The sequence below is a fragment of the Rhinolophus sinicus genome, linkage group LG03 (genome assembly GCF_036562045.2).
Source record: "Rhinolophus sinicus isolate RSC01 linkage group LG03, ASM3656204v1, whole genome shotgun sequence".
NCBI classification, from domain to species: Eukaryota; Metazoa; Chordata; class Mammalia; order Chiroptera; family Rhinolophidae; genus Rhinolophus; species Rhinolophus sinicus.
In genome coordinates, this window is record NC_133753.1 from 61,190,766 (window position 1) to 61,205,599 (window position 14,834).

The 14,834-nt window shown below is 39.3% G+C and overlaps 1 protein-coding gene and 1 long non-coding RNA gene across 6 annotated transcripts in view; one reads left to right on the forward strand and one right to left on the reverse strand.

The window, feature by feature from the left end:
- The window catches only part of SLC28A2 (solute carrier family 28 member 2), a 35,187-nt gene that overhangs the window by 2,568 nt on the left and 17,785 nt on the right, over positions 1-14,834 (reverse strand). For 2 of the 4 annotated variants that reach the window (XM_019756647.2, XM_074327802.1), the window contains exons 10-17: positions 14,360-14,440; positions 13,096-13,221; positions 12,890-13,020; positions 12,261-12,429; positions 11,857-12,054; positions 11,169-11,250; positions 9,710-9,808; positions 9,385-9,496 (exon numbers count right to left, since the gene is read on the reverse strand). In XM_019756647.2, coding sequence (XP_019612206.2) covers positions 9,385-9,496; positions 9,710-9,808; positions 11,169-11,250; positions 11,857-12,054; positions 12,261-12,429; positions 12,890-13,020; positions 13,096-13,221; positions 14,360-14,440 — 998 coding nt within the window. Of the gene's footprint in view, positions 1-9,384; positions 9,497-9,709; positions 9,809-11,017; positions 11,251-11,856; positions 12,055-12,260; positions 12,430-12,889; positions 13,021-13,095; positions 13,222-14,359; positions 14,441-14,834 lie in introns of those variants that run through there. The other 2 variants (XR_012494764.1, XR_012494763.1) reach the window with 2 other exon arrangements.
- LOC141570593 (uncharacterized) overlaps positions 4,535-14,834 on the forward strand; it is a 49,609-nt gene continuing 39,309 nt past the window's right edge. For both annotated transcript variants that reach the window (XR_012494766.1, XR_012494765.1), the window contains exons 1-2: positions 4,535-4,675; positions 5,197-5,310. This is a non-coding gene — a long non-coding RNA (uncharacterized LOC141570593). The remainder of the gene's footprint in view (positions 4,676-5,196; positions 5,311-14,834) is intronic.

Below are 14,834 nucleotides of genomic sequence, written 5' to 3' on the forward strand. Positions count from 1 at the left end.
CAGCCTTTCCCTATTTCCACCCCTTTCCCCAGTCCTATGCAGCCAAAATTGTACTCTATTTCTATGAATTCGACTGAAAAAAAAGTTTTTTTATTCTACTTGTGAACAATACCATGCAGTATTTGTCTGTGTCAGGCTTATTTCATTTATCTTAATTATTCATCCACGTTGTTGCAAATACCGGGATTTCCTTCTTTTATAAGGATGAATAACATTTCATCACATATATATGACATTTTTTTAATCCATTCATCCGTCAGTGGCCACAAAGGTTGTTTCCATACCATGGCTAGTGTGAAAAATGCTGCAATGAACATGGGAGTACAGTGATTTTGTTTCCTTTAAATATATACCCAGAAGTGGGATTGCTAGATCTTATAGTAGTTCTATTTTTAATTTCTTCAGGGACTTCCATACTCTTTTCCATAGTGCCTGTACCATTTTACATTACCACCAACAGTGTATAAAGGTTTCCTTGTATCCACATCCTTGCCGGCATTTGTTATCTCTTGTCTGTTTTGTAACAGCCATCCTAACAGGTGTAAGGTGATATACCATGTTTCCCCGAAAGTAAGACCTACCCCGAAAATAAGCCCCAGTTAAGATCATCAGCCGGATGGACGCATTTAGTATGTTATGACGATGTTCCAGAAGAAGATGACATGACTGTATTTGAATAAATGTAGATTGTTGTGCATGAAAAAATAAGACATCCACTGAAAATACACCCTAATGCGTCTTTTGGAGCAAAAATTAATGTAAAACCCGGTCTTATTTTCGGGGAAATATAGTATCATTGTGGTTTTGATTTGCATTTTCCTGCTAATTAGTGGCATTAAGCACCTTTTCATGTATCTGTTGGCATTTAAATGTCTTCTTTGTAAAACTCTTTTTATTTTATATTTTTGCTATTTAATTGTGTAAGTTCCTATAAGTTCCTTGCATATTTTGGATATTAACCCCTTATCGAATATGTGGTTTGCAAATATTTTCTTCTCCTCTGTAGATTGACTTCTCATTTTGATGGTGGTTTCCTTTGCTCTGCGGAAGCTTTTTAGTTTGATGTTTTCCCACTTGTTTGTTTTTGCTTTTGTTGCCTTTGCTTTTGGTGTCAAATCCAAAAAAATCATTGCTAAGACTGATGTCAAGGTGCTAACCCTCTATGTTTTCTTCTAGTAATTTTAAGAATTTAGATCTTACATTCACATCTTTAATCCATTGTGTGAATTGATTTTTGTGTATGGTGTAAGATAGGGGTCCAGTTTCATTCTTTTGCATGTGGATATACAGTTTTCCCAGCCCCATTTATTGAAGAGACTGTATTTTCCCCATTGCATCTTCTTGGCTCCTTTGTCAAAAACCAATTGACTAATATGCATGGATTTATTTCTGGGCTTTCTTCTGTTGCATTGATCTATGTGTTTATTTTTATGCCAATACCATACTGTCTTGATTACTATAGATTTGGAATATAGTTTGAAATCAGAAGTGTGCTGTTTCTAACTTTGTTTCTTATTTCTCAAGATTGCTTTGGCTATCCAGGGTCTTTTGTGGTTCCACATGAATTTTAGGATTTTTTTTTTCTATTTCTATGAAAAATGCCATTGGAATTTTGATAGAGATTGCATGAATCTGTACATTGCTTTGAGTAGTTTGGACCTTTTAACAATATTAATTCTTCTAATCCAGAAACATGGAGTATCTTTCCATTTATTTGTGTCCTCTTCAATTTCTTTCATGAGTGTTTTATAGTTTTCACTGTACAGATCTTTCATATCCTTGGTTAAATTTTTTCCTTCTTATTATTTTTTGATGCTCTTATAAATGGGATTTTTTTTTCATTTCTCTTTCCAGTAGTTCATTGTTAATGTATAGAAACATAACTGACTTTTATATATTGCTTTCATATCCTGCAACTTACTGAAATCATTTATTCTAACAGTTTTTTGGTGGAGGCTTCCGGGTTTTATATACGTAAGGTCATGTCATCTGCAAACAGACATAAATTTACCTTTTCTTTTCTGCTTTGGGTGCCTTTTATTTCTTTTTCTTACCTAGTTGCGCTGGCTATGACTTCCAGTACTACGTTGAGTAATAGTGAGAATGGGCATCCTTGTCTTATTCTTGATCTTAGAGGGAAAGTGTTCAGCTTTTCACTTTTGAATATGATGTTAGCTGTGGGCTTGTCATATATGACCTTTATTATGTTGAAATACATTCCTTCTATGCACAATTTGTTGAGAGTTTTTATCACGAAAGGATGTTGAATTTTGTCAAATGCTTTTTTTGCATCTATTGAGATGATCATATGATTTTTATCCTTCATTTTGTTAAAGTGATATATCACATTTATTGATTTGTGTGTGTTGAAACATCCCTGCATTCCCAGGAATAAATCCCACTTGATCATGGTGTAGGATCCTTTTAATGTACTGTTAAATTGGGTTTACTAATATTTTGTTGAGGATTTTTGCATCTATATTAATCAGGAATATTGGCCTGTAATTTTCTTTTCTTGTAATGTCATTGTCTGACTTTGGTATCAGGGTAATGCTGGTCCCATAAAATGAGTTTGGAAGTGTTTACTCTTCTGTTTTTTGCAAAAGTTTGAGAAGATTGGCATTAATTCTTCTTTGAATGTTTGATAGAATTCACCAGTGAACTCATCTGGTCCTGGGCTTTTCTTTTAGGGAGGCGTTTGTTTACTGATTCAATCTCCTTATTAGTAATCATTCTTTACGGATTTTCTACTTCATGATTCAGTTAGTAGGTTGTATGCTTCTAGGAATTTGTCCATTTGTTCTAGGTTATCTAATTTGTTGAGATATAATTGTTCATAGTACAGTTGACCCTTTAGCAATGCAAGAGTTAAGGGTGTCGACGCCCTGAACAGTCAAAAGTCCACATATAACTACAGTCAGCGCTATGCATATGTGGATTCTCTACTATGGAATTGACCCTTGAAATCAACTGCATGAGTCAGTTCAACTGCAATCAACTGGAAAAAAAAAATCTGTATATAAGTCAACCCTCGCAGTTCAAATCTGTTTGCTCATCTGTAATTTCCTATGACCCTCAGGTCATAGGAATTTCCTATGACCCTGAACTGCAATCAACTGAAAAAAAAAATCTGTATATAAGTCAACCCTCACAGTTCAAATCTGTTTGCTCATCTGTAATTTCCTATGACCCTCAGGTCATAGGAATTTCCTATGACCCTGAACTGCAATCAACTGAAAAAAAAAATCTGTATATAAGTCAACCCTCACAGTTCAAACCTGTTTGTTCAACTGTAATTTCCTATGACCCTTAGTATATCTATGTTCAGTTGTAATATCTTTTCTTTCATTTCTGATTTTATTTATTTGAGTCTTCTCTCTTTTTCTTATCTTAGCTAAAGGCTTGTTTTTTGTTTATCTTTTTTTGTAAAAAAAGCTCTTAGTGTCATTGATCTTTTCTATTATCTTTTTTTGTCTCTATTTCATTTATTTCTGCTCTGATTTTTGTTATTTCCATCCTCCTACTAACTTTGGGCTTAGTTTTTTTCCTAGTTCCTTGAGGTGTTAAATTGTTTATTTGAGAGCTTTATTTTTTCTTAATGTAGGTGTTGATTGCTATGAACTTCTTTAATAGAACTGCTTTCGCTAAGTCTCACAAATTTTGGTATGTTGTGTTTCCATTTTCATTAGTCTCAAGATTTTTTTTGAGGTTTTTTTCTAGTTTTATTGCAATATAATTGACATATAACATTTTATAAATATATGGTGTGCAACATAATGATTTTATATATATGTATATTGTGGAGTGATTACCACAATAAGTTTAGTTAACATCCATCACCTCACATAGTTACAATTTTTTTCCTTGTAATGAGTCAAGATATTTTTAAATATCTCTTTTGATTTCTTTTTTGACCCGTTGTTCAGGAGCATGTTGCTTAATCTCCACATATTCGTGAATTTATCAGTTTTTTCTTCTAATTGATTTCTAGTTTCATACCATTGTGGTTGGAAAAGATGCTTGATATGATTTCAACCTTCTTAAATTTATTAAGACTTGTTTTGTTGCCTAACATGATCTATCAGATAATTTTCATGTGTACTTGAGAAGAATGTATATTCTGGGGCATTAGGTGTGTGTACAAGCTCCTTTTAGGGAGATACTAGTGTTTAATGGACTGTTCCGTAAATGTATGGTAGGTCCATCTGGTATAACATATAGTTTAAATCCAATGTTTCCTTTTTGATTTTCTGTGTAGATATTCTATCCATTATTTAAGGGGAATATTGAAGTCCCTTACTATTTTTGTATTACTGTCTATTTCTCCATTCAGATTTGTTAAATTTTGCTTTATATATTTAGGTGCTGTATAAATATTTACAGTTGCTATATCCTCTTTATTATCATTTATGATGATGTTCTTTGTCTGTTGTTACTGTTTTTGGCTTACAGTCTACTTTGTCTGATATAAGTATAGCTACCGGTGCTTTCTTTTGGTTTCTATTTCCACGGCATATCTTTTCCCATCCCTTCACTTCCAGTTTAGGTGTTTGCTTGCAGTTGAAGTGAGTCTCTTGTAGGGCATATAGCTGGGTTTTATTTTTATCCATTCAGCCACTCTATATCTTTTGACTGGAGAATTTCGTCTATTTAAATTTAAAGCAACTATTAATAGGTATGGACTTACTATTGCAATTTAGATCATTGTTTTCTAGCTGTTTTATTGTAGTTACTTTGTTTCTTCCTCTTTCTCTCTTTTGTTGTGATCTGATGATTTTTTGTAGTGGTATGCTTTGGTTCCTTTCTCTTTATCTTTTGTGTATCTATTATAGGTATTTGTTTTGTGGTTACCATGAAGCTTACATAAAATATCTTATAGTTATAACAGTCTATTTTAACCCAATAACTTAACTTTGAATGCATATAAATATCTACATTTATATACTCCTCCCACATTTTATATTTTTTCTGTCACAATTTACATCTTTTTATATTGTGAATCTATTAACAAATTATTATAGTTGTAATTATTTTTAATATTTTTGGTTTTTAATCTTCATACTAGAGTTATAAGTGATTTATCTGCGACCTTTACAATATTAGAGTAGTCTGATTTTAACTACATATTTACCTTTACCAATGAATTTTATACTTTCATATGTTTTCATGTTACTAATTAGTGTCCTTTTCTTTCAGCTGGAAGAACTTCCTTTAACATCTCCTGTGAGGCTGGTCTAGTGGTGATGAACTCCTTCAGCTTTTGCTTGTCTGGAAAACTATCTTTCCAATTCTGAAGGACAGCTCTACCAGGTGAAGTTTTTTCTTTTGACTCTATCATCCCACTCTCTTCTGATCTACAAGGTTTCTGCTGAAAAATCTGCTAAAGATTTTATGAGCATTCCCTTGTACATAACAAGTTACTTTAGTCTTGCTGCTTTTAAGATTCTCTTTGTCTTTAACTTTTGACTGTTTAGTCATTGTGTGTCTCAGTGTAGGTCTCATTAGTGTCCCAAAGAAGAGGATTGCAGTCAACACCTGGGTACAGGCTGATTAGAAGCTGGACCCTCAGATACCAGCTGGGAAAATATGCAGTCAAACCCCTTTTGGGGAAAAACTGGGAGATGGGCATTTTTGTCTCTTCCCTCTGTGCTGAGCTTGGGGGTTGGGGAGTATTCCTGTACCCATTTAAAAACTGCAGCTTTGTTTGCTATAGTCCTGTTGGCCTCATGGTTGCAAGTTCAGTTTACTGTCAGAGCTAGGTTATTTGGGGGCCTGTCCTTTGTGTGGCAGCCATAAAAGTCGGGCATTAGGTGTGTGTACAAGCTCCTTTCAGGGAGATACTGGCAGCTTGGATTATTGTTGGAGTGAGCTAGAGGGAAAAAGTGGGCTCCAAGCAGGATCGCAGTCATCCCCTAGATGCATGCTAATTAGAAGCTGGACCTTCAGGCAAAGGCTTGTAAAGTATGCCGTCAGTTCCCTTCCCCTGAAAGACTGCATTTGTGCCTACTCTTTCTGCACCAAGCCCTGGGGGGCTAGCCAGAGGGAGTACTCACATACACTCACTCATTAACAACATTTTGTTTTTATCTGCTACCATCCTGCGGCACTCATGAATGGGATCTGGGGGCTTGTCCCTTGGGCAGCAGCCACAAGAGTTGTAGCACCAGACATGTGCATGAGCTCTTTCCAGAGAGATGCTGATTGACCTGGATTTATCCTTGGAGCAAGCCTGAGGAAGAAGGTGGGGGAAGTGCCCACCAGCTTGTTTGGAATCTTGGGAGGATTGCAGTCAGCACTTAGATGTGTCCTACCGTGTTTCCCCAAAAATAAGACCTAGCCAGACAATCAGCTCTAATGCCTTTTGGAGCAAAAATTAATATAAGACCCAGTCTTATATTATAGTAAAATAAGATTGTCTGTCTAGGTCTTATTTTCAGGGAAACACAGTAATTAGAAGCAGGACCCTCAGGCAGCAATTTGGAAAGTATGTAATCAAACCCCTTCCAGGAAAAGACTGGGAGATGGGCATTTTTGCCTGTTTCCTCTGCACTGAGCCTTGAGGGACAGCTGCAGTGAGTGCTCACTGCCTGTTAAGAACCGCTTCTTTGTTTGCTTGTAGTTCTGTGGGACTTGGGAACCAAAGCCCAATATGCTGTCAGAGCTAGGTGTTTGGGGAGCCTGTCCCTCGGAGGGGGGTGTTTAAAAGTTGGGACACTAGATGTGCAGTCCAAACCCTTCACTCCTCTGGAAGAATGTGAGAGAGAGTTGTGAGTTCCCTTCGATTGTATGGTGCTGTGCCAGGGGTGGGGTTTATGGTGAGACTGTGTCTTAGTCTTTCCTACCCAATTCACCATGGAGTACCTTCCATGGTGGTCCCATATGTACCTCCAAATCAACATAGCCACCTGAATTAAGCTAAACCTCAATCTCTCCCCTTTGTTCCCATTCCTGGAACCAATCGCTTTCTCAGTAACTTAATGGCATCCTTAGACCCCCTTGCCCAACCCAGACAAGAGACTGTTATTTGAAACTCCTGTCCCTTCTTCACTCCACCCTTGCCTCCTATCTAGCAGTGACCAATCCTATTAATTTTCCGTGGTCTAGTGCATCGCCATCCTCACCATCTCCTGTCATTTCTCACTTGGACTATTCCAGCAGTGTGTTTATTGGTCTCACTGACATTGAAAGAGAATGGTCTTTTAGAAAAACATCTTTTCGTGCCAGTGTTCAGAATTCTATAAGTCAAAATCTAAGTTCCTTAGCATTTCATATAAGATCCATTGCAGCCCCGTCTCCCATAACTCTCTTCATTGTCTTTAGAACTCTCTTCGTTCACCCATATGTCACAACTACACATACCTTTTGCTTTGGGAGAACCAATCATTCCAGTTCCTCAAATCTTTCCTTTTGTGTGTCCTATAACTAGTTCTTTTAGCTTAATAATATATACTTTTTTTTTCTACTGGCTTCTTTCAGTATTTTTTCTTTATCTCTGATTGTCTGTCATTTGAAAATTATATGCCTGGGTGTAGTGTTTTGGCACTTATCCTGCTTGGCATTCTCTGAGGTTCCTGGATCTGTGGTTTGGTGTCTGCCATTAATTTGGGGAAATTCTCAGTATTAATGTTTCAAATATTTATTCTATTCCTTTCTTCTCCTTCTGGTATTCCCATTATGCATGTTACACCTTTTGTAGTTATCCCACAGTCCTTGGATGTTCTGTTCTGTTTTTGTTTGTTTGTTTGTTTGTTTTTTCCACTCTGTTCTCTTCGCTTTTCAGTTTTGATGGTTTCTATTGATAAATCTTCCAGCTCAAAGATTCTTTCCTCAGCTGTGGCCAGTCTACTAATAAGCCCATCAAAGGCATGCTTCATTTCTGTTACATTGTTTTTTTATCTATAGAATTTCTTTTTGGTAATTTGGATTCTTATATCTCTGCTTACATTGTCCATCTGTTCATACATGTTGTCTACTTTATCCATTAGAGCCCTTAGCATATTAATCACAGTTGTTAAAAACTCCCAATCTGATTAATTTCAACACCCTTGTCATGTGGTTCTGATGCTTGCTCTGTCTCTATTGTGTTTTTTGCCTTTTAATGTGTCTTGTAATTTCTTCTTATTAGCCAGACATGCTGTACACATAAAAGAAACTGCTGTGAATAGGCTTTTAGTAATGTGATGGTAGTAAGATGGGGGTGGAGGGTGGAAGTATGCTGTAGTACGCTGACTAGGTCTCATTCTTTTAGTAAACCTGTGCCTCTGGACTGTGAACTTCACAAGTATGTCTCAGCTTTTTTTCTCCCTCCTTCGGTGGGACAGGATTGGCTAGAGTGGGCTAAAGTTGGGTGTTTCCCTTCTCTCAGGTCAGTTAGGCTCTGACGATACCCCAGCAGATTAGGCTGTGGTTAACTAGTTTCCCTTGAGGGCAGTTCTTGATAAAAAAACAAAAACCAAGAGTCTCTGGTGTATTTCAAAAGGGTTCATTTCTCCCTTCCCCTACCGGAAGCATGAGGGCATTTTTGCCAGTTATTTACTGTGAGAGCTGGGTCTAGCTCCTTGAGATAAAACTCACAAAAGTGTGTGGGAGCCCCTTCTGACTGCCCCACTCCAGAGTGTTGAACATTCAGACTTGTCCTCACTGAGCCTCCAGCAGTTAAAGTTTCAGATTGTGCTGCCCCTGCCTAGGTTTCTGCAGCAGTTTCTACTCATGTATCTCTGCTCCAGTAACCGTGACTTCCTATATTCACCTGTCTCTCCAATCATGGGGGCAGTGGTTTGCCCTGTGTCCTCACCTCCCTTATAAATCTAAGAGGAATTATTGATTTTTCAGATTTAGCTTTTTTTTTTTACTTGTTTTTAGAATGGAGTGGTGACTTCCAAGCTCCATACTTAAGGAACCAGAAAACTACTATAATACCCCAGAAATTGGTTCATTTTCACACTATCTGAATGCATCATGATTTTATCATATCAACTTTATCTTTTCTCAGTTGTCATTTCTGTCTGAAGAAGCCCATAATTTTTCAGCTACTTAAGCTCCTTGCCAAGTCTTCACCTATAACCTATCTATATTCCAGTCATGATAAATACAGTAACTTCTTATCAGGAAAACCACACTTCCGTACTTCTTCCCCTGCCCCTCTACTTCTCAGTACCTCACCAATACAGGTAAAATCTGTCACTTGTCCATACCAAACATAATACTGAGGATGCATCTACTAAGAGAAAAGAACACAGATCTAGACCACGGCAAATACCCACCTTCCTTCTTAAACACTATTCAGCATCCACACGATCACTCTCAAGACTATTTCTCTCCACTCCCACATGACTCCTGAGTGGAGGGTAGCATATAAGAAGCAGGGATCTTGGGCTCACTTACCTCTGAAAGAGACTTCTGCAACACACATAGGTCTCATAGGTTCTATTGGTGAAACTTGTATTTAGGAAGGAGACACAGTCAGTTTCGGCTCCCCTGGGGACATAGAGGATTCCTGGATAAAGGAGACAGAGATACTAAGGGGAATATTTTGCACATATTCCTGAAGGCTTTTAATGTTAATAATTTGGGTGTGAATTCAGAATGTTGTAGATTAGGTGCTTTTCTATGCATCTGTGAGATGGATAGTTTAATCCATATTCTGAAAGAGACCTTGTCAGGATCTAGGTAAGTGATTTCTGCCAAGAGACTAAGCTGAGGTACATACCTGCCACGCAGGCACTGATGAGGGATACACAGGCCCCTGTGAAGAGGGCACTGATCACAATCTTGGATAAATCACTCTTCCGGTGGGGAACCATTGAGGCTGCCGACAACAAAACAAAATAACTTGATCTCTTTCCCACCAGGCAATGAGTATATCCCATGAACCCCATTTAGAAGAATGCAGAGGAACAAAGCACAGCAGAAGAATAGCATTTTTACCACTAATCACCAGAGGCTGGCCAGCGGTGCCCTAAGAAGTGTGTATATACGTTAGTCCTGAGGGGTCATTAACCCAGACGTTCCCAGGTCAAGGACTGTGTCTGACGCTAACTTCAGTGGTTCAGTGGTTCTGATACAACATTCCCAAGTTGGATCTAGATCAAACAAAGCTCTGGGTTGCTCCAGATAGGCTCAAATGCCTGAGTGTACACTCGTTGATCCCTGCACTCTTAAGCTGGGACCAGAATTAGATGGACTGTTTTGAGCCAGAGGGATAAGGAGGCCAACATTCACCTAAGCCTTAGTCACATGATGCCTTAGTCACATGATGCACGTCCCACTGTTGGATGGCAGTCTCACAATCAGACAGTAAATCAGGTATCAGAATTAGAACAGCACAGACAAATGTTTAACAGAAGGCGGGGAATAAACCGAAAGGAAATTGTTTCACCTTTAAATTGTTCAAATCAGCTACCAAACAAATCAACTTAATTATTCTACCCCAGAATATGAGTGCCACAAAAATGGATACACTGAGCTGTATTTCTTCTTATACTCTGTTTCTAACTTGGATCTTCCAAACTCTTAAATTTGGACATTTAAGGACAACTGCCCTCAAGGACAACTCCACTTTCCTCATTTTATTTCCTCCAACCATCACCCACATTCAGCAATATATTCAGCAGTATAAATGTATCTATGTCTTCTTCAAATACTCACTCCTCCCACACCTGGTGATTTGTAGCTTTTAACCCAACACTTCACACCACTCATTCTGTTTCTCTTCCTTATGTGTCTGATACTTTTATTTGTCTTTTGATTCCTTGTGCAACTCCTACTTTTGTGAAGACAACTGGTGAGCAGCCTAATTTCAGAAAGTACCTTTGCCACTGAATTAAATATATATATCTATCTTTACTTATATATGTACTATGCACATTTAATGGCAAAATAATATTGTAATCTTCCTCAAAGGGAAAATAAAAGTAAAACTGGTCTTTTGGGCCTCCAACTGAAAGGAAAAAAAGTAACAGAAGTTGAGATTGTAAACACAGCCTGGGCCCCACACTTAGCCAGATAGCATGGTTACCTTAACTCCAAATTAACTACCTCCTGAGAGGCCCCATTTCATATCAGCTTCTCTGTCTGGTCTCAACTTGTCCTGAAACACCAGGGCTGCCTTCTACAGAAGCTGGGATCTGGCTGGCTGTTTGGGTAGTTGGGAAAATGAATGAACTCACTCAAGCCTCCCAGTGTGATTCCTATGGAACTAAGATTGGCAAATCCACAAAGTGAAAATGTTGTAATGGTTTCAGCTCTTGCCTAGGGAACACAAAAATAAATAAGTGAATAAACTCAGTCCCAGGTGTGCAGTCATATCATCATGATAGAAGTTCCAGAGATCTTACAACCCCCAATCTTGTCCACACTACCCTGAGGAATATGGAAAAGATGCTCAGAAAAGAATCACGTCCTAAGTTATTACAGGAATAAAGATACGGAAGCCACCATGGGCCTCTTTGCCCAACAGTCTTCCTACTGAAGCCTATGAATAAGGAGAAGGCCTAGGAATGAAGATAATTGAGAGGGCAGAGATAGAGAGAGAAAAGAGGATCTATTTGTAGCAATTTAAACTTATAAATGAAGAAGGGAAATTTAGACCATCAAAAATAGTGTGCACCCTAGACTGGCCCAACTGTAAAGTTTCAAAAATTACCTCATAGAGAGAAGTTGGGTCAGAATGTGAGGGAAGAATACCACACATACCTCAGGGCAGCTATGGCACTGCAGCTAAGAAGCATACTGTTGTGCTTTCTTTGTGGTTAGGCCTGGGACACTGCAAGGGGATCCATGGGTGTGAAATAATCTTTTGTGTAACACTTTCTGTCTGCCCACAGACGATTTATGCTTTTCTGGATTGTCACTTACAGAAATCCATTGTTTCTCACCGCCGATCCACTCTTCTACTCCAGAGAGACGTTTGTCCTTGTATTGAGACAGTTGCTGATAGGCCACAAACTCATTTATGAAGAACTTGATCCCCACCATCTCAGCCACCATCGGACAGTCTGCCCAATCTACACCCATCATGAAAACCACAGGCCTTAGGACATAGGAGCAGATCAACTAGGTGAAAAGAAAGAGATATCCCAGGAAAACAAAGAATAAATAACACAGGTCAGGACCCAAGGACTTTCCCCAGAGTTTAACTCAGTCTCCTCTCCCCTTCTATCCAGGCTCTTTTAGGTCACTGTGAGTCAAGAGGGCTTGCACAGTTCAAGGACAACTTAAACACACCCTAGAGGGACAGCCCAACCAATGTAATTTTTCACCTGGAAAGTGAGCCCTTGTATGTCTACCAACTCCCCTAGCCAGGAGAGGGCAGCATTGATGAAGGCTAACACAGCCAAAAAGCCAATCAGGTTGGCTGCTACATTAGCAACAAGGCCTATAGCATCTGTGGCTCCATTGCTGGCAGCTTCCAGAACATTCTTCTCCTTCCTGTAGTTATTGGGCAGAGGAGAAGAATATGGTCTCTGGATTACTTTCAGCGCCTCAAAAAACAGAAATCCCACTTTCCCTGTGGTGCAGGCATGCAGGAAGAGGGTGCAAGACCAGCTTGAGAGGTGATAGGGGTTCCTTAGGGACTCTTTTGGTGGAAATTACTCTGAAGCAATATCAGATTTAATTCCCATACAATTGCAGTGACACCAAGGACAGAGTATACTGGCATGCAGAAGATAGAGGCAGGTGGGAAGGTTAAACAATTGAAGAAAATCAACATGATTAGCTAGAAGCAGAGGTAGTAGATAAGAGGGGATATAGAATCATATTATTCCTTCTCCAGGAGAGAGACTTGAAGTCTCTGCCACCACAAGCACCACTCTTTTTTCCACAAGCACCACTCTTGACTCTGCCCTGACCTTACCATCTCCCAAATTATATACCTCATTGGACTCACCCACGGGGCAATTTTACCCCCTCCTTATTCTTAAACTTGGATTCCTCCACTTCTGGATATACCAGCTTTGACAAGGCAAGAGCAGAAGGAGCAGCCATCACAGAGGCAGAAATCAAGGATGATGGGTCAATCTGTAAGGCCAGAGGTAGGAATCAGTGTCTGCAGAGCCCAGGCTTGGGCATACCCGCTGAGCAGACTATGCCTACCCCGAAAGATATGAAGGCTCCCATCACAGTGCCCGAAATGGTGGCAAATCCTCCAGTCATCACTGCATGGATTTCAGAGAGCGTCATGTCTGCGAGGTATGGACGGATGAGCAGAGGTGCCTCTGTCTATAAACGAGGAGAAGTGAGTCAGATTCAAGAGGGTCCCCACCCCAGAGTGCCCACCCCAGCCCCAGGGACACATCCCTCTAGTGTGGGGACGTTCCAGCATTGAGATCTGTTCTTAGGCCTTCCTAGCATCTGCCTCACCCTCTCTCTGGCACCTAATTATATCCTGGCTGGCATTGTTCTCATCTGTTCTCATACATGGTTGTTTCATCTATTTAAATTTTATAATGACTAGAAGAGAAATGGTATGCCTCTTTTGTACTCAATGTCTAAAATCATGCGTGTGTAAACTGTATCTGGCATCGACCTAAGACATTTAATGAGTGATCACTATGTGCCTAGTACTGTACTAGATGCTAGGGATATTAATGTCAACACAGCAAAGTTCCTACTCTTAGGAGCTTATAGTCTAGCAGAGGAAACTAAGGTGATTATGGATAATTCGGGCAAACTGTGGAGTGCTATAGTAGAAGTATTAGGTTGGTGCAAAAGTAATTGCGGTTTTTGCAATTATTTTTAATCTTTTAAACCACAATTACTTTCACACCAACCTAATATAAAAAAGTACTCTGGGAACATTTCAGAAACAGTTAATCAGGCCAGGGCCTTCGAAGAGAAAGACCTCAACACTAATTCCTTGTTAATTTGATAAGCCATTGTCGCTAACATTGAGCTAGTCAGCCAATAGCATATATTGAGTACCTACTCTATAAATATGTTAAACCAGTATTATGGGGAAGAGCCTTGGTGTTAGCCCTGAACAAGGCCAGCTGTTGCCTCCTTTGAGACCCTGGAAAACGAGGATCACAGGGAGAAACCAGAACATAGAGCAAACATCCTTCATAGGCCCTGAAAGGAGATGAGATGTTTCCCTAAATTCCTGTGTAAGAAGTTGGATTGGTGGTTAAGGATGTCCCCAGTAAGTACACCTGGGTAAGTATCATTACACATGAAGGGTAAAGGCACTGAGCTGAGTTTCCTTTGAGATTCTGAGTTTTTCTTTCATCAGCAATTGCCTGCCCATATCGTCTTCATTTATTTGCCTTTTCCAAAGAAAACCATACTTTTCTCCACCTGTTTTCTGCCATACTCTTTGTTCTCCAGAAAGAAGAGGATCAGAAGGCTTCAGGGTACTTACCATACCCACAAAGATGTTTCCTGCCACAGCCAGGGTCTCTGTGGCTGTGGTGCCCATGGTGGTTTGCAAAAACCAAGCAATCTAAAGGGATACAGAGACCTAAACCATTAACATTAGCAAGAATCTTGGAGAGTATCCGTCCAGCAAAACCCCCTGTTCCATTTTACTAGTAAGGAAACAAAGGCCTAGAGAAGTATAGTAACAAACCCAAGGCCACAAAACAAGTTACAAACAGAAGGTGGACCAGACCTTGGGACTCTTGGATTCCAGAACTAGTAGATTAAAACTCAGTATGAAATGGCAGTCCAGCAAGTTTTCTCTTCCTGCTCTGCCCCTAAGCCCAACTAGAGCCTGGGCCTGACCACCTGATATCAGGCATGCTTGAAAGAGTTTGACTTTTTATGTTAGTTCTAGCACTCTAGATCCTATGTCTGAGCATTTTTCCAAAGTAAGTGTCATTTTCATGCTTCTTGTC